The sequence below is a fragment of the Myotis nattereri genome, assembly GCF_964212035.1.
Source record: "Myotis nattereri genome assembly, chromosome: 20".
NCBI classification, from domain to species: Eukaryota; Metazoa; Chordata; class Mammalia; order Chiroptera; family Vespertilionidae; genus Myotis; species Myotis nattereri.
In genome coordinates, this window is record NC_138096.1 from 13,989,999 (window position 1) to 14,009,605 (window position 19,607).

At 58.0% G+C, this 19,607-nt stretch overlaps 1 protein-coding gene across 7 annotated transcripts in view; it reads right to left on the bottom strand.

Annotated features, from left to right (window-relative positions):
* Nucleotides 1-6,139: 6,139 nt before the first annotated feature.
* The window catches only part of SMYD3 (SET and MYND domain containing 3), a 522,432-nt gene continuing 508,964 nt past the window's right edge, over nucleotides 6,140-19,607 (bottom strand). For all 7 annotated transcript variants that reach the window (XM_081114436.1, XM_081114437.1, XM_081114438.1 and 4 more), the window contains 2 exons: nucleotides 16,372-16,480; nucleotides 6,140-6,434 (listed from right to left, as the gene is read on the bottom strand). In XM_081114436.1, coding sequence (XP_080970562.1) covers nucleotides 6,333-6,434; nucleotides 16,372-16,480 — 211 coding nt within the window. In that variant the 3' untranslated portion in view covers nucleotides 6,140-6,332. The remainder of the gene's footprint in view (nucleotides 6,435-16,371; nucleotides 16,481-19,607) is intronic.

Consider the following 19,607-nt stretch of genomic DNA (forward strand, 5'->3'; position numbering starts at 1 on the left):
AGTCATTCCAATGCCCTCAGAGCAGGTCATGCTTCCTCACTCAGCTACGGCAAACCCCAACTCCTGCAAAAATAAGTCTGTCTTCATTACTCCTCAACCCAGGGTGTCCCGGTGATCGCAGAGCTCCTTTTTGAAAGGAGAAGATCAGAGCATGTGTCTTAATGACCCGTTCGTCTTGGTCTTGCTGAAATGGTGCATTAGTAACCGCATTTGATTGCATCGCAACCTGGCGCCCAGGCCCCTGCTGGGTGGTTACGGACCATTATTAATGCGCACCCCTTCAGGGGCTGTAATTTGGGACTCAATTTGCCATAAAATTGTCCTAAGTGTCACCTTAGTAATCGGAGACCATGTGACCCGGGATGCACATTGCGCTCAAAGATGGCACCTCTCAGAAATGAATGTCAAATTGTCCCCAGCAGTAAAGAGGAACCAGTCACCGTATGTGAAGTGCATGTCGCTGTGCCTCGCAGACAATTACGGTGAAGTGGCGATGAGGAGCTCCACCCGCCTGCCTTGAGCTCCACCCACAGGCCCGGGGCAGAGCCCTCCCCCACGAAGGCCCCAGGCTCCGCTCACACTGCTCAACCCAGCACAGCCCCAGAGTGATTGCCATGGCACTTTCCTTTTTGACCCCAAATCCATGTAGATCCCAGCAGAGGATTTTTATTCTGATTCCAGATGGTAGAGGCAGTTTCCATGTCAAGTCTGATCAAACAGAAGCAGTGTGGCTGATGATTAGAATACAAATCAAGATTACAATGAGCTACCACCTCACACCAGTCAGAATGGCTATTTTCACAAAGTCAACAAACAAGTGCTGGGGAGAATGTGGAGAGAAGGGAAGCCTTGTGCTGGGCTGGTGGGAATGCAGACCGGAGCGGCCACTACGGAAACGTCTGGAGGCTCCTCAGAAGCTAAAGCTAGAGCGGCCACACAGCCACCTGGGCTCTCCACGCCTTGGAAGGAGCCGAGGAGGAGGCAGATGCCGCTGTGGTTGGGTTGATTGGTCCCAGTAGCAAACTGTCACCAGACGCCGGGAGGAAGGAGGGCCTTCACTGAGCCCAGGGCATTCCCTGAAGAGCACTTAGGAGCTGTCTGTCCAGTTTAAACCGCGACCCAAAAAGGCAAGACGCTCGGCACCCAGGCAGTTCAAGATTAAAATCCGAATCGTTCCACCAGGGAAAGGGCCTCAACCAGGCCAGGTGCTGGCGGAAGTCGAGGAGACCGCAGCCTGGCTGGGGAAGACGGAACTTTTAAATATCAACTCGACTCGTGAACTTAACAATCAGGAACCAAAGGGGAGGCTGGCCGTGCTCAACGTTACAGCCGGACCCCGGTTTACCACGGAGCGGAGTTCTCATGACTTGTTTTAAAAATGTCATCCGAAGGCACGCAGGGCAACAGGTTAAAGCGAAGTCAGAAAACAAGTGACAAACTGAGAGATTACATATGACAAATGGAAAATCTTCCCAATATATACAAAACAAAGATAAAGAAGGACATAACAAAACCATAGAAAATGGACAGGGGACATGTAAAGATAGTCCACGAAAGGACAGACAGAGGGCCTTTCAACATCTGAAGACATCCAGCTTCACTCATAAGAAAAATGCCAATTTAAACTAGATTGCGATACTGTTTTTTATCAATTAACTCAGCAAAAAATCCAGAAGTTAAACAGCCCACTCTGTTGACAAGGCTGCGGGACACAGGCAGGCATGGCCACACCGCCCTCCTCCAGGCCAACATGGCCGCACCTAATACAATGACATGCACACTGGCCCTCTGGCTCAGCAATTCCATTTCCGGGGAGTTAACCCGAAGATACAGCTCCCGCACTACACAAACAGCCAACAGCCAAAACACATCTGCACGAGGGTCTTCACTGTGTCATTGTTTGCAATAGCGAAATTTATATTGACGTTCGCCTAGCAGCATAAAGCAATAATGGGGCAAACCCTAAAGCTGAATAAAAACAGAAACAAACAGCCCTGACCGGTTTGGCTCAGTGGATAGAGCGTCGGCCTGTGGACTGAAGGGTCCCAGGTTCGATTCCAGGCAAGGGCATGTACCTTGGTTGCGGGCACATGCCCAGTGGGGGGTGTGTAGGAGGCAGCTGATGGATGTTTCTCTCTCATCGATGTTTCTAACTCTCTATCCCTCTCCCTTCCTCTCTGTAAAAAATCAATAAAATATATTATTAAAAAAAACACACCAGAAACAAATAAACCCAATTGGATATCAAATGGATTACATGTAATCACACAGGAAAGAACAACACAGGTAAGCCCCTTTTAAACATGGTATTCTGACAATACAACCTTTTTGCCTCAGAACCGAAAGCTCTGGAAAGGAATGCTAACTTTGACTGGACAGGTAGCGGTTACAGTAGTAACGTCAAAGCTACTTTGTGTGTCTGGGGGAAGGACAACTATGGAAGGAGGAAGATGAGAAGCAACGTGGACATTGTTGCCGTTTAATTGGTGGCATCGGTGTGAACTACTGCTTCTAAAAAGGCCTGGAAACGATGACAGCCTCGTGGCAACCAGCAAACACAGTGCCCGGATCAGGGTGTCTCCCCGGGGCTCCTGGGACCACGGCTGTTCCAACGTAAGGTGCCCCGGAGTAGAAGTGTTTCCAAACTGACAGGGACAGGTAGGACACAGGACCCAACTGGAAAAGATCCTAACAGCCAAAGTAATCATAGTTATGGCTTTGCACACATTTGAATGTTTTTGAAGAAAAAAGGAAGAGGCTAGCGCTGGACCTTTGCGAACGGATGGGTAGATTTACCGAGACGCAGAAGGAATTTGGTCGTCATGAACTAAACAGGGAGCCGATGAGGAAGAGGCCGTGAATCAGGAGATGAGGGGTGGGGGGCGGGGCGCAGAGCTGCTGGTGAGCTGAAGTGGGGGGCTCGCGTGGGGATCCCCTGAGCATACGACTCGGCAGTTCAAGACCGTCAGTGCCAGTCTGAAGACTGACTGTGGGCAGAGTGGCCGTGGGGAGGGAGCCACTGTAAGTCTGTGAGCAGGGAGAGGGGAGCTGTAAGGGGAGGTGATGCAACAGGGATTTGGGGACCTGACTGGCAGCTCTGAGGAGGGGCAGGGAAGAGAGGGACCCTGCTCCCCTGCAGCCAGATGGGGGAGGAGGTCTTGGCAGTGGCTGAGGAGTGAGGTGCTGGGGCCTGAGAAGAGCCTGGGAATCGACAGGGAATAGAAAGGGCTGAAACGGTTAAAAGCACTTCTGAGGAGCAGGACAGCGCATTCGCCGAGGAGGAGGAAGGGGCGTCAGGTTCTGTGCCGCGGGGAGCGTGGAGGGTGAGCTGCACACAGGCCGGCGCTGGTGCTGAACAGCTGTCTGTGCGCCCACAGCGTCCTGGCGCTTACAGGTCCCACCAGGCCACGCGGCATCTCCCGCGGGGTGGCGTGGCTGGTCCATCGGCCCCTCCGAGCTCCCCCAGACCTCAGGCCCCAGGAGGCTCGGTTTCCCTGATGCGTCCAGCAGTGACCACGTGCCCAGGGTTTCACACGCTCCACGCACAGGGCCCAGGACCCCTCCCCGGGGAGCCCATGGCTGCCCCCTGGGTGGACCATCACTCCCGATCGGGCCAGAAGGATGTCAGGACAGAACGAGGAGGGGCGCCCACGGGGGCAGCCCTCTGGGCCTGCAGTGCGGCCTGATCGGGCGCTTCGGGGTGGGGCTGGCCCATCAGGGGAGGCCGTGCTGCCCGCGTGAGCGGTCTCCCAGGCAGCTCCCTCCCAGCATCGGACGGCACGGCTGTAAATTACGCCCAGTGTGTTCATTTTCAGTTTAAATGTGTCCTCATCCCAGAGGAGCGACTAATGGCGTCAGGTTACTGATGTGGGAAGAGCCTGCCGCTGCAATGACTCTGGATTAATGAGACGGCCGGCGTGGAGGCTGGGGCGCAATAAATCGCCAGCCGCGGTGACACGCGTGTTAAATCACGTCTCCTCCCCTTCCCTCTCCTCCAGAAGACCCTGCTGCGGGGCCGCCGGGACGTTTCCGCTGCTGACACGTCTGCTTTCTGTCGGACGCGGGGGCACCAGGGCCCCTCCCTCAGAAGGGCCCTTTCTCCGAAAGGGGAGGCGGCTGAGAGGGGTCCAAAGCCTGTCACGCCTTCTCCAGGAGGCACGGGGGCCGATCCCGTCATCCAGGTTCATCCCTGAGTCTGGATTTCACCCAGAAAGCTGGCCAGCACACTTGGCAGGTGAGGCTAGCCCGCCTCCTGCGAGGACCTCTCATTTCCTGACGGGGCTAAAACGAGGATCAGGACAACGGCCTCCCGTGTATCGAAGGGCAGCAGGTCTGTGTTTCATCAGATGAAGGACCCAGGGAGCCGCTGGTGGGAGCCCCAGCACCCCGATGCTGAAGGCACACTGTTCGTCGGGAGATGTGTTTCTGGAAAGAAGGTCTATGGATTCCATCACATTCCCTAATGTTCCATGACGCCAGCGTCGCTTCAGAGCTGCGGTGGTGAGCTGCAGATGGCCACGCTCCCTCCTCCGCGGGTCCACGCTCTGGCCGGGGGACACTGCGAGGGCGTGGCTGGCAGAGCCTGCGCCAAACCAGACTCTCCCGCCGACCGCCGCAGACCGCGCTGTGAATGGCGCTCATTCATGCCGTGCGGGCGTTGCTGGCCACGCACGGAAAGCCACGGACACAAACGCTCTGCCCCACAGTGTGCGTCTGAGGACGAGGGGCAGGTCTGATTCGGCCTTTGGTTCCTTTGTCCTAAACACACAGTCACCTTCATATGCATTCGCAGGATTGTGGAGCTGGCCTGTCAATCCAGGTCACCTGGTAAATCAGGAGGCATCCCGCAGCACCTGGCCCCAGGCCTGTGTCCCTACTTGTCAAATGGGCTTCTCCAGCCCTCCCTCGCTGTGCTCCCGGGTTATTGGCACTGTGTGCCTGACGGTGCCTGGTGCCCGACGGGCCTGGTTCGAGAAGCAAGAGGCGAGGAGGCAGCGGAGCGAGCGCGTTGGCAAGCGGCCGTGCACGTTTCAGCCCGAGTGACTGCCAGGTGAGCAGCCAGGAGACTGCTGCTTCCTGGCCGCTTCCTCGGCTGCAGAACGAGGCTGGCCTCTGGCCGACCCCACGCCCAGGTGCTGGCACTGGGCAGCCACGTGGCTGGAGGACTTGCCACGCCCGTGAGGGCGGGGGGCCGGTGGAGGGGCCAGGAGTGGCCGCTCTGGGTTCTGCCATGAGCCCCGGATCTCGCTGCCTCGCTCTGTGCGTGAACAGTGAGGTGTGGGAGGCGGCTCGCTGAGAATCCCCACGCTGCAGGCAGGCGTCGGGTTCCTGTTCCGACTACAGACCCAGGGGCTGTTCCTCCGGCCGGCCGACGCCCAGTGCTGGCACTCGGCAGCCGCGTGGCTGGAGAGTCAGGGCTGTGGCTGTCGTCAGGGCGTCCCGTCTGAGCAGAGGGAGTGAGCTGCTCGTGCAATCACAGGCCCAGAAGAGAGTTTACCCTTTTCCCGTGGAGGAGGAGAGGAGGTTCTCTGTGCTTGTCTGCAGCCGAAGGCGGGAACGCAGGCCACAGAATAGGAAGGCGAGGGGGACAGGGAAGAAAGAGGCGGGTTTGAGCTGGCAGGCTGGGACCCTGCTCCCTGCAGGGCAAGGGCGCTTCGTGCTGAGCACGTCACATGCTGGGACCACAGGCCTAGAAGTGGGGAAACTCATGAGAACAGGCGTGACACACACAGGCTTACAAAGTGCCGAGAATGCGAGAGCTCCCACGGAGCCACAGACACCAGGAAACACAGTCTCCTTGGCACTGGGACTCCCTCATCCTTCCTAGCAACTAACGTGACCCCTTCCTGGGCCTCAGGATGGAACGTCCTGTGTTGAGTCGCCTTTGGAAATGCGTCACGGACACAGGGCCCTGTAACACACACAGGGAAGACAACGCCTGAACACTGCTCCGGCCCAGAGGGACGGGCCTGCGGGAAGCAAGTGGGGGAACGCCGATTTTTACTTATTACCTCGAAGGACATCCAAGGAGAACGCTAACACTTATTCTGCTCTGCTTTCAACGTGACCTTCCATCATTAACGCCCAATCTTAAATGTTACAATTACCTGTGAGTAAGCAAAGGAAACAATGACCAGATGGCATTTTCAACCAAGTTCCTTGTGTTTATTATAATCGTGCTTCTCTACGGCTACTGATGCGTGCGGCCCGCACGCCGCGTATCGGCCCTGTTTACCTACACACACGGCGAGCGCTGCCGGCGGGAGGGCCGCACAGCAGGCGCGCGGGGCGTGCGGGCGGGAAGGCGGGGCAGGAGCCTCCTCCCTGCGGCCTCAGGATGCTCTGATGTTGGCGTCGCACTCTTCCAAGAGCAGAATCAGGTCTTCAATCAGCCTGTGCTCCCGGCCGTGCGTCACTCTCATGATATCGAACGCCTGAAGGGACGAGAAAGGAGGTTAGATCCCGGAGCAGGCGGCCCCTGCCCACTCCTCATCGTAACCCTGGGACGCCAGGGCCTGGAGACCCCGCAGGCCCACAGCGGGCGCGGTGCCGGGGTTCTCCAAGCCAGAAGGCAGGGACCAGGTGCTTGGAAAGCAAACCCGCTAATCGGGTCACGCAGGGCCGCTATCCAGCCACGCTCTGGGGATTGGCAGTGCCCAGGCTGCGTGAGCTGTGTGAGGTGTAAGAGGAGTGAGCACAATGACTAGGATGCAGATGAAAGATGAAATGCCATGCTCCCACCGCCTGCACAGAAAGTTCCACGTTTGCGGGCTGCATCGAGCCCTCGCCTACACGCACGGTGATAATGACGCACATGGCATTTTCCTGTTTTCTTTTTATGTCACATGACACGTAGCACTGGCATCGCAACAATCCCTGCCTTTGCTGTCTGTGTTCAGTCCATCGCTGAATCGTGTCAACTCTACCTGCCACACCGTTCTGGAGCCTGGGTGGGCGTGTGCCCATGTCAGCGAGAGCCCAAGGGAAGCGACGCCCCTGCGTTCCAAGGCCCTGCAGCCTCCGCCTGGCGCTGAGGAGGACGGGCCATGGGCAGGCACGGGCAGGGCTCTGGGGGACAGGCCCGCGTGACCATCTGTCCGGTCAGCCTGGCCCAGGCACCAGAGATGCAGACAGAGAAGCCACCAGAAGCCACCAGCCAGAGAGCAGCCAGACCCTGGTCTGCCGGACGGCCACCCCAAGCGAATTGCTCCCACGGTGACCCGTTCACACTCCTGCCCCACCAGCCGTGCGCTCACCTGGCGGGTGAGCCCTGCCGCATTGGGGTGTTTTGCTTTTGAGCAGTAAGAACCATAATACCCTCCAAACTGTTTTTGCAAGAAATAAACTGGAGACAAAAGTATCACCCTACCCTGCCCCAACGGGGGTGGGGCCAAAGGGACGCCAGATCCACTGGGCTCCGTGCATGTGCACGTGCCTCCAGGAGGCGGAGCGCGGCCCCTGGCACGCAGCACCGGCTCAGCCTCCGCTGAAAGTGGCATCAACCCGGAGCTTTGAGAGGCACCGATGCCCAGACCCCACTGGTGGCCGCTAACCCTGCTCTCCGGCGAGGCCTGGGCTCCGGTGGCCATGGTGCCCTCGGGCCTGGGAGCAGCTGACCGTGAGCCTCAACGGGGAGCAGCAGCTGTTTGTTTTCAGCTGATCTCAGGCAGCACAGCTGCCCCTTTACTGGTGGGCGGTCATGCCCTCTGGCTTGCAGGCCCCATTCGCTCAGCCGCTCTTGGGAATTTCTGTGCCTTCAACATTTTCCGTTATGAGAAGAGGGGAGGGGAGGGGAGGAGAGAGGAAGGCCCCCTCCACCCCCTGACCCTGGCCCCAGCAGGGAGGAGCCTGCTCCGGGAACCTGGCTGTAACCCCATGGGACCATCAGGCTGCCACCTGACATCCGGCTGGAAACCCAGCAGGTGCGGGGACAGACCCTGGTGGTGGGATGTGCGCTGGTGACTCCCGCAGCTGCCCTGGGGGTGCAGAGTATCTGTGAGAAAGGCCAGGAGTGGGTGTCTGGACAGAGAGAGGAGGAGCTGGGAGCAGCCCCCCACTCTGCAGGCAGCCAAGCTCTGTGAGACCCTCTGGGCTACAGATACAAACAGATGTGGGGTGCCACGCGGGGACAGTGCTTATGTGTGACTCCTCCCTGCCCCTCCCCCAGGGCACTGCGGGCCCCCCATTGCCTGGGCGTGAAGGTCCCAGGCAGAGGCCTGCATGAAAGCACGACGCGAAGGGCAGAGAAATCCCTTCCTGGGAAGTTCTCTCACGTGGAGTCGTCCTAGGGCCCCGCCTTCCACCCACAGAGGCTGGGACTCGTGACCTGATGGGAAAGATGCGCTGGACACAGGCACTGCCTGCAAAGCTCTTCGTAGGAAGAGCAAGAACCGCTTCCCCTCCCCCCGCTCCTCCACACACAGGCAGGTCCGCCCCTCCACAGGCCGGTCCACCCGCCCCACAGGCCGGTCCACCTGCACACAGGCCGGTCCACCTGCCCCTTAGGCATGTCCACCGCCCCACAGGCCGGTCCACCCGCCCCGCAGGCCGGTCCACCTGCACACAGGCCGGTCCACCTGTCCCTCAGGCAGGTCCACCCACCCCACAGGCCGGTCCACTCGCCCCACAGGCATGTCCACCCGCCCCTCAGGCCGGTCCATCTGCCCCTCAGGCATGTCCACCCGCCCCTCAGGCCGGTCCACCTGCCCCTCAGGCACATCCACCTGCCCCACAGGCTGGTCCACCTGCACACAGGCCAGTCCACCCGCTCACGGGCCAGCTGACCTGCCATGGCCCCTCCCTCCGGCCCTGGCGATGCCCGCTGGAGGCCTGGACTCGTTCCTGGGAGAAGCCTGCCAGCCCTCCTGGTTGTGCATGTGCAGGCTCCTCACCTGGAGGTGCCCTGGGCCCCTCAGGTGCGCTGCCTCCGTGACCAGTGACAGTCCTTCGCTCGCTGGCCGTCAGGCTGATCTGTGTTTTCAACATTATAGGCTCTAGTCTTCCTTCCAGCCACGTTTCACTCTCCCAAGCGCCAGGTTAGCCGTGGCTCCCGGGCCTTTCTGCACCAGAGGCGCAGACCTGCTCACCCCAGCAGCGGGGCCTGGCTCAGCAGGAGGCTCCCCGCAGCCGCCTGGAGCTGCGGGCCAGGCCTCTTCCCCAGGAAGGGCCAGCATGACCCTCTGGTCCCCGTCCTCACGTTGGCCCAAGAGGCCAAGGAGGTGACTCACCCCGTGTTCCCTCCATGACTGCTGTGCAGCCTCCCCTTCCAACGGCCTGCAGTGACCACAGGGCGGGGCTGGGGTCCCCTGGGTGTGACGGAGACGCCCGAGAGGCCCTGGGCTTCCAGTAGCGATGCCGCTGTGGGTCCTGCCTTCTCCGTTGGGTGGTGACTGTGGTCCCGGAAGCAGGGATGGGCCAGGACGCAAGTCCTGGATGAGTGTCGGGCTTGAGGTGGTAAGACTACAAGATCACACCCACAGGGGTGGCTAGAGCAGGGGGAAGGGAGTGCCGCTGGGGCCGAGGACTAACGAAGAAGTCCCCACCGATTGTGGGGAAGGTACACCTCCATGCAGGTGCCACGAGCAGACAAACACTGTCGTTCCCTCTGCGTGACAGGCCGGGCGGGTAGGAGAGAAGGAGAGGAAGAGGTGGGTTTAGTGATGAGCAAAATGCGTCAGTGGCCGTCTTCTGGGTGTGAGTGACACACGGCGCGGAGGGCACAGTGAGCTGGAACCCCTGCTGACGGAGCACCTCTGGCCTGGGGCCGGGCCGTCCTGGGGCCACAGCTCAGTGATGTCAGGAGACAGCCTTCGTGGCCGCCGGCCCGGGGGGCTCTCCGTGAGGCCCCAGATCTTCCCCCCGGGGGACAATGAGGGCTGATCTTCCCCCCAGATGAAGAGCTTACAAGAAACCCCTGGCCGCCCAGCACTGCTCCCTGGGGCTCCGTGTCCTGCTCGGCCTCCCACCTGCGCGCAGGTGCCCTGCAGAGAGGACGACTGTGGCTTCATTTCCTGCAGTCCTAAACAAAACCCATCAGGGGATGTAAAGCCGGCGCCGCCTGTGCTGGGAAGGCTATCTCTTTCCACGGAATCTTCTTTTCAGTGGGAGCAGTTAGGAGGAGCCTGCACGCCCTCGGCCACAGAGGGCTCATCCGAGGCCCGGGAGGGGCGCTGACTCCAGCGGCGCCCGGGAAATGGCAGCCGCGATGGGCTGCGCGTGACGGGCAGGGCGCACACAGGGACACAGAAGCCCCTGACCTGGTTTCAAGCTCATCACAGCTTCCTCTTTAAAAAAGTAATTTTAGAATTATGGCTGTATATGAAGTAAAATGAATTAAATCAAATTATGATTTAACGTTGCAAACAATATAGCTTTCTTATTAATTTTTAATACAAATATATTAAGCTTATCCGGGATCTCATATGCTCTCCACTGGGAGCCTGAGGGGCCCAATAAATGGCTTCCTCAAGCCTGATTTAAATATGGATGCAAAGTCAGAGGGAGGAAATACATGCGCAATGAGACCCTCCGGAGACAGATCACAAGAGGGACAGATACAAGCATGTTTTCTCATTCTGCCTGTCTCAGGATGAGAGTAGGAGGCGAGGGGGTACGGGGGGGCAGGGCGTGGTGGGGGGGCAGGGGCATCCCACAGTCCCACAGCCACTGAGCAGCTCCAGGCACAACCAGCCCATTACAGTGGCGGCAGAACCTAGAGCCTTCGCTGCACAGGGTGGGCCCTCAGGGAGAGCTCTGGGACGCGGGGACAGAATCCCAGCAGGACCCTGTGTGACAGGGAGAGGTGGGCTGGGGTGCCAGGGGTGGGAGGGGACCCAGGAAGGGGCTACAGGCCCGTCCGTGCCTTCCCCCCAGGGGGCTGTGCTGTGTTGCTGTGCTCAACTCATCAATCGATCCAGTGAATATGTCATCAGCCCCTGACCCTGAGACTCAGTTTCCTCAGCTGAGTAATGAAAATTAGACTCAAGAAATCCTAGGGGCCAACAGGTCCCAGACACAGAGCTGGGGGGCGTCCACGTGGCTTGTTTCCAAATATTGTTCCTGATTTCGGATTTAATTAGACTGTGGTCAGGAAATTCCCGTGAGTGACATGGATCCGTGCACGTGCGCTGAGACCTGCCTCTGGCCCAGAAGGTGCCTGTCGGGGTCTGCGTTGGGGCACCTGAGGAGAAGGTGATGCTGCTACGGTGGGCGGGGCTTACACACGTCAGCGGGGTCCTGCGGCGGATGGCGGTGTGAACTCTCCGACATCCTGCTGGTTTCCTGTCTAGTGCTGTCCATGCGGACAGAGGGGTACGCGTGTCCCTGCTGGAGCTGTACGGCCAGGCCACTGTCTGATTCCCTTCCGTTCTGAGGGTTTTTTCCCGACATTTTGCCACTGTTTGGTGGGGACACATCGACTGCTATGTCTTCTGGGGAGGCTGACCCTGTTTTCATCACATAACATCCTCTCTGTCTCCAGTGAAATGCTCTTTGTTCTGCACTGACGTTACCTGATATTCATGCGGCCACTCCAGCTCTCTTTGGATTACATTGTCCATCTCCTTTTCCATCCTTCCGACCTGCCCATATCACTTACATTTGAAGTGACTTTCCTATAGGCAGCACAGAGTTAGGACGTTAAAAAATCCCTCCTCATCTCTTCCAATTGGTGCATCAGACAATTTACTCTTTTTATGAAGGCCGCTTACATCATCATGCATACATCGTTATTAATATGTTAGGGTTTACGTTTGCCATTTTGCTTTTGGTTCATTCTAGGTTTTTCTTTTCCGTGCATTTTCCTGTGGGTTACTTATGTTTTTTTTTTTTAATTTATTTTTGTTTTGTTTTTTGGAATTCCATCTTATGTTGCTTTTGAATGTACTCCTTTGTTTAGCTTGTTTTAGGGGCTGCTCTAGGTCTGACATAATATATGCAGAACCTGCCACACTCTATGGTGTCATTGTTCTACCAGTTCAGAAACCTCTTTCCCGTCTGTCCTTCACCTGCCCTGTTTGGAAGAGAATCGTCCTAAATGCATCCACCGTGTCCAGCTAAAGCCACAGCAGAGCGCGCTGTGACTTCTGCTCCATGAGTCAAACACAATCCAGGAAACTCAAGAGGAGAAGACAGCCCACTCACTTCCCCGGATTTCTGCACCCACGTTCTCTCCTCCTCCCTCATGTCCCGGGATTGCTCCCCTGATCATCTCGTTTCCGCTCAGAGAACCCCTAGCATCCTCCTAGCACAGGCCTGCCGGCTACACTTCTCTTACCTTCCCCTCCTCCGACAAGGCCTGCCTTTCCCTTCAGTCCTGACGATGTCTTTGCTGAGTATAGGTTTGGGGGTTAGCAGTTCTCTTCTTTCAGTCCTTGTAACAGGTGCCGTCTGTCTGGCCTCCATGGCTTCTGACAGAACACCACTGCCCTTCAAACTGTTTTTCCCCTACAGGCAAGATACCATTTTTCCTCCTGCTGCTTTAAGCCATTGCTTCTGCGTTCAGAAGTTGGGCTGTGATGCGTTGCAGGTGGATTCTTTGGTTTTCCTTGTTTGGGATTCGCTCAGCGTCTTGAATCTGCAGTTTATGTTGGGAGTTGTCTACCATTCTTCCTTCCATAAAGAAGTCGCACTGCAGTGAAATCTACCCTGTGCATTCCAGGACTTCTGCCTCACCCCGCGGAAGCTGTGCTCACTGGACAGTCACCCCGCCAGCCTCTGCCCCAGTCCCTCAGCCCTGTAGCCACTCTCGCACTCGCTGTCTTTCTGCGCTTGGCCAGGAGCTTCATGGAAGTGGAATCATCAACGTGGGTCCTTCGTGTCTGGCTATTCCTTCACTTAGCACACGCTCACCCAGGTTGCAGCGTGTGTCAGGATTCCTTTCCTTTCTAGGCCGAATGACATTCCATCGACTGTACCTCACATTTCGCTTATCCATCCTCCATCCAGGAGCATCTATGTCCGTGCTGAGCCTGTTACTTCTGCATGTGTCTTGAGGCTGTTTGTCCTTGCTCATCGAGGCCTTTTAGGATGGCTGCCTTCGAATCTTCGTCAGGTCCTCCTAATGCCTGTTATCTGGAGTTGGCACATATCAATTCTTTTTCTTTTCTTTTTTTCATTAAAACTGCGATCCTCCTGGTTCCTGTCTGAGGAGTGATTTTCAGCTGCAACCTGCACAGGCTGGGTGTCCGCTGAGGCGCTGAATGTCGCGTTAGACCCCGTTTTCGCCGCTTCCTCTGGCCCTGCTCCCGCAGGAGGAAGGGCCACCTCATTTCCCCAGGTGCAGGGTGTCCGGTTCCCCACTGGCTCCCAGTCCTGCTGGGCTGCACTTCCTGGTCGGTACCTCTCTGCTTGTTTCTTGTAATAGGACTGATCACTACGCTCCCGCTTTGCTGACCAGTCTCTTCTCCTCTTAGTTCAGAAACGGACGCCTGAAACGAAGGTCCGTGTGGAGGTCAGCAGGGAACACTCATCGGCATCAGAGCTGGGGACTTGCGAACGCCTCTCAGAAGGCGTACTGACAGCAGGCAGGTCATCTGCCTGCCCCTGTCCTCCCCGTCCCCTCCCAGCGGCCCCCTAAGTGTGATGTCAGACGCCTGCAGGCTGTGGGCACGGAGGAGTCCACGGAGAGGCCTCAGGTCTCCCCAAGCCCCTTCCCGCCCTGATTCACCAAATGTGTGTGTGTGTTTGGAGATTTTTCTCTGGTGAGTCAGCGGTTCTCGTCAGATTCCTAGATAAGAACATGAGCACAGAGGCAAGCATAGCGGCAGCAGGTCAGGAACAGGGACAAACTGCCTGCTCGAGGCCGCTCTGAGGGGCTGGAGACCGGGTGCCGCTGAGCCCACAGCACCCAGCGCTGCGCTCAGAGTCCCGCAGGCGCTGGGATCACCGCTAACTGTGCAGGAGCGGGAGGGACAATGCCCAGGGCTGCGGCCTGCGCTCCCTGGTCAGGCCCAGGAGAGAGATCAACCTGGCCCGGGGAGGGGGTGGCAGCGGGCAGAGCGCACAGGAAAGGAGCAGGCTCACCGACGAGACAGCAGGACGGGACGCCTGCCCCGGAGGCCCGCCCAAGCGGTCAGATGGTGGCTGACAGAATCCTCCGAGAAATAAATGGAAAGAAGGGGAAGCAGAGCAGAGACAGGAGCAAGCGGGAGGGGGCCCTGCGAGGGGCCCAGGACGCCCCCGGCCGCAGTCACAGGCTCTCTGAGGCGGGGGGTGGGGGGCGGCAGAAGTCTACACCGGGGGCTGGGCCTGATGGAATCTGCCACACATCTCTGATTCTGCAGCTTTTCTGATCCTGTTCCAACCTTCAACCCAGCCTCTGGAACCCCAATTCAAGCTGTTTCGGCCAATTATTTCCAGAGTTTCGGAGACAAGAGAGAGTATCTACGGGTGCAGCCTAGAGAACATCGTGTCAAAAGGCAAATTATCTTCTCGTCTCCTCTCCGCTGACCTGAGCCCCGAGACGGCTCGGCGGGGCAGCTGTGAAGGACACACTGACCTGCCGCTGGACTTCGGGCGCACGAGCTTGTGAGGGGAGGGGAGGGGAGGGGAGGGGAGGAACGTGTTCGGGCCAAGCCCCTGCCAGCAAGTGGACCAAAGGCCTTGAGCAGACCTGGCCACTAACCAAATACGGCTGAAAACGTGGGGCACAAAAGCCCTCCATTTACCCAAGTCCACTCGTGCACAGACAGCCTTGCTGGACCTGCTGCGCCCGGGGCAGGCATGTCTGTTCGCGGCACCAGGCGACGCACAGGTACATCCACCGGTACATCGTGGGTCCCTGAGGAATTCCCGCTCACCTCGGGGAAAGAGCCGTGTCCCTGTGAGCCGCGAGGGAGTGGGCACATAGCCTCGCAGTTTAAAAGGGGAAGGCCAGTGAGATCCCTGGGATGTCGTTTTTCTCATCTAAATGTGGTAACTGCCCCGTTATGGGACCGGCCTACCACCTGGACACCCCTGAGAGGTTAATGCAGAGCCGGGACTGCTCCCTGCAGACAAGGGCCCGGTGGCCCCGAAGACCCCACGCGCGGGTCCGGTGCTCCCTGTGCAACCAGACAGCAGGTCGCTGCACGACCAGCCAGCCCGGCCGGACGGGCAGGTGGGCTCTCCCGCGGGGGCCGTGGGGTGGGTGGGAGGGGCTCTGCCTGGGTGGGAGGGGCTGTGCCTGGGTGGGAGGGGCTCTGCCTGGGTGGGAGGGGCTGTGCCTGGGTGGGAGGGGCTCTGCCTGGGTGGGAAGGCCAGCACAGCGGAGGCCTGGGCCTGGGGCAGGGGAGGCTCACTGGGCGGCGACGAACAAATGTCCCTCTAACAACGTGTGCCAACACTGACCCAGCTCCCGTGTAGTTTCTGGGCACTTGTTAGCACTGTATTGACCGAACTCCCTGCCTCCTTCCCAAATCTCAACTCTCTCCTCCTTCCCTCCTCCAACAAGGACCACTGCCTGAGCTCCAGGCACCTTGCATGGCATGAGGCTGGTGGCAATGATGCCCGCAAGGACCTCAGCGTCCTGGGGGCCGTGGGCCTCAGGTGCTCCGGCTCCCACGGGACACGCACTCTACAGGTAGAGCGGACAGAGCGGTAGGACCACAGGGAGAAGACAACACTGGAGCTGGGCCTTAAAGGAGCAGCAGCGCTCGGCCTGGCCTGGGGTGGGTGCGGGCACAGTCACTTAAGGCAGAGGAAGTAGCTTCGCCAAGACTTCGTGTGGACGGTTCAGGGTGTGGTAGCGCCCAGCGGCCCAGCGCACACTGGCTGTGCAGACAGGGAGGCCTGGAGCGGGAGGCTGCAGAGGGGACTGCAGACAGACGGACGGTCAAGGGCTGGCCTGACAGGCAGTGGTTTATTATGGTCTTTCAACTTAACACCACAAGACAAAACCTAAAATTCAATGATCCTTCCACCACATTCAAATTTTCCAGTCTTCTCGGGTATTTCCCAACTATTGTTCCCCACCTACAGCCACTAATAAATCCATCAGCGAGTCAAACACCGGCATCCCTTCTACTACACCCAGTTTGACTAGAAAAGGGGGTAGAAAGAGAGAAAGTGTGATTTAATTAGGCCTTTCTGATCGGACACTGGTGCTGAGGTGTGCAGCTGAAAGTGGGAGCTGGTTGATTTTACATCAGCAGCTTAAACTCAACCATAACGGGCATGTTTATAGCACAGCCATCAGCAAACATCACAAATACGCTGTTTTCAGAGCTGGTTGCCAGACATTTACGGGCGCGTGTGTGTGTGCACATGTGTGAGTGTGTGCACGCGTGTGAGTGTGTGCACGCAGACACATGGAAGGAGAGCTGCTGAAATTCACACGGCCTGGCCGTAGCCAGCAAAGGGCATCCGGGCAGAGGACGCGTGATGGGCACTCACCAGCCTCAGGTTCTTCATCGCCTGCGGGAACATGCCTTGATGCAACTGCAATTTGCCAACTTTCATTACCTGCACGCCTCTGACGGGGTGGCAGCCCGGGAAGAAGATCCTGGAAGAAACCACAGGGCACACGGTCAGCGGCTCCCTCCTCTGAGGCCAGCATCGCACAGGAGCCCACGTGAGCCAGAACCACGCAAGCCAGAACCACGTGAATAGGGGCCACGCCAGGCGTGGCTGCTCAGGAGCCCCCGGAGGAAATGAGTGGCCCTGAGGGCACAGGCGCAGGGTGGCCTCCTGCTCCCAGGATGCTGTGCATTCAGAACAAAAGGCCTATGCTGGGCGCCTCCCCAATGAGCACCACATGCCCCTCACCCTCCACGCTCTCTGAAGCCCAGCACCCGGCAGCGTGGACCAGCAGGGCCTCTGTAGGTATCTGTTCAGCGAATGAATGGAAGCGTCCGGGCTCCCCATCTGGACGCCCCACACCCTCGTTTTGACTGGAAGCCCTCGCACGCCAGGCTAGCGCTCCTCGCCACCCACCTCTCTTGCAGGTCCGGGGTGTTGATTTTACCGCCCCCCCTGGGTCGCAGAGGCTGTGTGTACCATGGCGCCCTGCATGTAGGGGAACTCGAGACACGCATGACCTGTTTCACCCGTAACGAATAGAGCGCGTGTGGCCGTGCAGCAAGGACTGGAGATGCAGGGCCGTGTCTCAGACCCGACACTATTTCAGTCGGTTCAAAAGCAGTTTTGCAACAGATTCAACAGAAGTGTGCAGTTTGGGCTCCTTTGCCCTCCCCACCCCCACCCCCACCCCCGTTATTCGTAGGGACTGTGCTCCCGCCACAGGTGCAGGGCCATCCTGGGGCTGGGGGCACACGGCAGCATATGCACATCAAGGCCCAATCACCCCACCAGATGCCAGGCATCCATACAGTGGTTTAAAAATATGACAAAACCGAGTACGACTTAGGGCTCCGACGGGGCCTCCAATCAGTACATGGCCATGCTCAACATGCCAGCAGCCTGCATTGCCCGTCAGCAGACACGGACAGGTAATCCAGACTCATCACCGCACCGAGGGAAAAAGTGTTAGAAACTCGTTAAACCAGCGACTCTCCAGGTTGTTTCTCCTAGAAAACCTGGGCTCCAGCCTCCACACACAAAGCAGAAGACTCGCCACCAGCTGGGCTTCACTTCAGAGCCATTTGTGGGAAATACTTATCACAGTCTTCTGTCTTCTCTGTGCAAAACCACAGAAAATTGACAAGTGGCAAATGACACTGTCTTCAGAACTCCTGTCACAGAGTAAGCCCGCTCTCAGGCTGTTCCCTGAAGTCATTCCTGGCGTCCCACCACGTGGATAAAGGAATGTAATTTGCCAGCAGGAGGACGGCTGGAACAGCTCTTGTGGGTGTTGGAGCAGGGTCTTTACAAAGCCTCATTCCATTGCTTCTCCAGATGGCACGGCGTGTCCCAGGGCAGAGCGGCCACCTTGCTCTGCGCTGGACAGTCAGTGCTTTGCAGTTGGAAGTGCCCTGTTAACACCTGCAGATTACAGCTGCTCGGCCGGAGAGGGCTCACTCGCCTGCGGGGGGAGGGCGCTCGTGGAGGCCCCGTGGCCTCAGTCTACTTGCAGCTGCCCTTACTGTGGGTCCCAGTTCCTGGGGGGCCATCTCCTCCACAGGGATTCACCCAGCCAGGCCCCTGCTGCACCGGCTCACAGCGAAGTGTTCAAGGAAGTACCATTTGTCTCCACTCGCGTCCATCTGGCCTGGGTCCTCTCCTCTGGGCTGAGGGCCTCACCAGCGATTTTCCCAGGGGTGCCTCACAGCTGGGGGGCAGTTCCCCCAAGGGTCCTGCTTTGTCCAATCAAAACACCCAAGCTCCCTTAGGAAAAGCCCGATCTCATCAAGGCGTTAAAAGAAAGCAGCCGTATGCGATTAAATGGTAGCTGTGAGCGGCTGGTGATTTCAAGGAGGCGTGTGCATGTTGCAGAAGAAATTCTTTTTTTTTTTTTTTTAAATATATTTTATTGATTTTTTACAGAGAGGAAGGGAGAGAGATAGAGAGTTAGAAACATCGATGAGAGAGAAACATCGATCAGCTGCCTCCTGCACATCTCCTACTGGGGATATGCCTGCAACCCAGGTACATGCCCTTTGACCGGAATCGAACCTGGGACCCTTCAGTCCGCAGGCCGACGCTCTATCCACTGAGCCAAACCGGTTTCGGCAGAAGAAATTCTTACTAATTCACGAGAATTTCTAATGGATAAGATTCAAAACAATGTGACTACGTGATGAGTTTTCATCGGTGGTGAGGACAACCGGGGGGCCCAAGTACCGCCCCGGCTTTAAGGGACCATGTGGGCTGAGGTGCGTGTGTGGGAGCTGACAGCTGAGCGCGGGGCAGCCACGGTCAGCCATGGGCCGGCCACACCCTCGGCCGGGCTCTGAAAGGCCCATTACATTGCTCAGTCCGGGCAGCCAACGCGGGCTGTCTGGAAGTGCCCGAAACCACCTGACCAGACTCCAGCACAGCGACAGCCAGAGGGAAGGTGCCCAGGCACCAGGAGGCGCTTCCTTCTCAGCGGTGGGTGTGTGAGAGGATTGGATGCCATGAACCCTGAGTCTGCACCCCTCTCCTCCCTCCCACAGATCCTTCATGTGATCAGGAGCCAGAGGACACTGCTGGTCCTGCCTGTGGGAGTCAAGGGGTGAGAGGTGCTCCGCTTGCAACTGCCACAACGAGTGGCAGGCTGTGCGGCGTCACAGATCCCTGCTTCAGCCCCTCCCAGGTACAGACGACAGAATAGCCCAGAAAAGGTGCTCTCGGCCACGGACGGGCCTGCGCCATGGGCACGTGCTTACGCCATCTGTCAGGAACTGAGTGCCGGTTAAAGGTTAAAGCATGGCTCCTGCTAGAGACGTGTTCACAGGCAGCTCCCTACCGAGGCCAACGCCCATCACCGCTCCCTTAGGAACGCAGCGCTGCTGCGCAGAGGGCACGAGGCCTCGCTGCCCAAACCGAACAAGGTAGCACCGAACTGGAGCTACCCGTAGTTTACAACATGCAAGACACGGGCAAGCGAGAATTCCAATAAAAACAGAGCTCTCCATTTTACCTGTTTCCCCCAATTCCAACCCCAGTCAACGCCGATCACTGACTTCTCTTAGCTGCTCTCAAAATATTACTGGCCAGGACTTCCCTGCTCTGGGTTCACATTTCCTGGC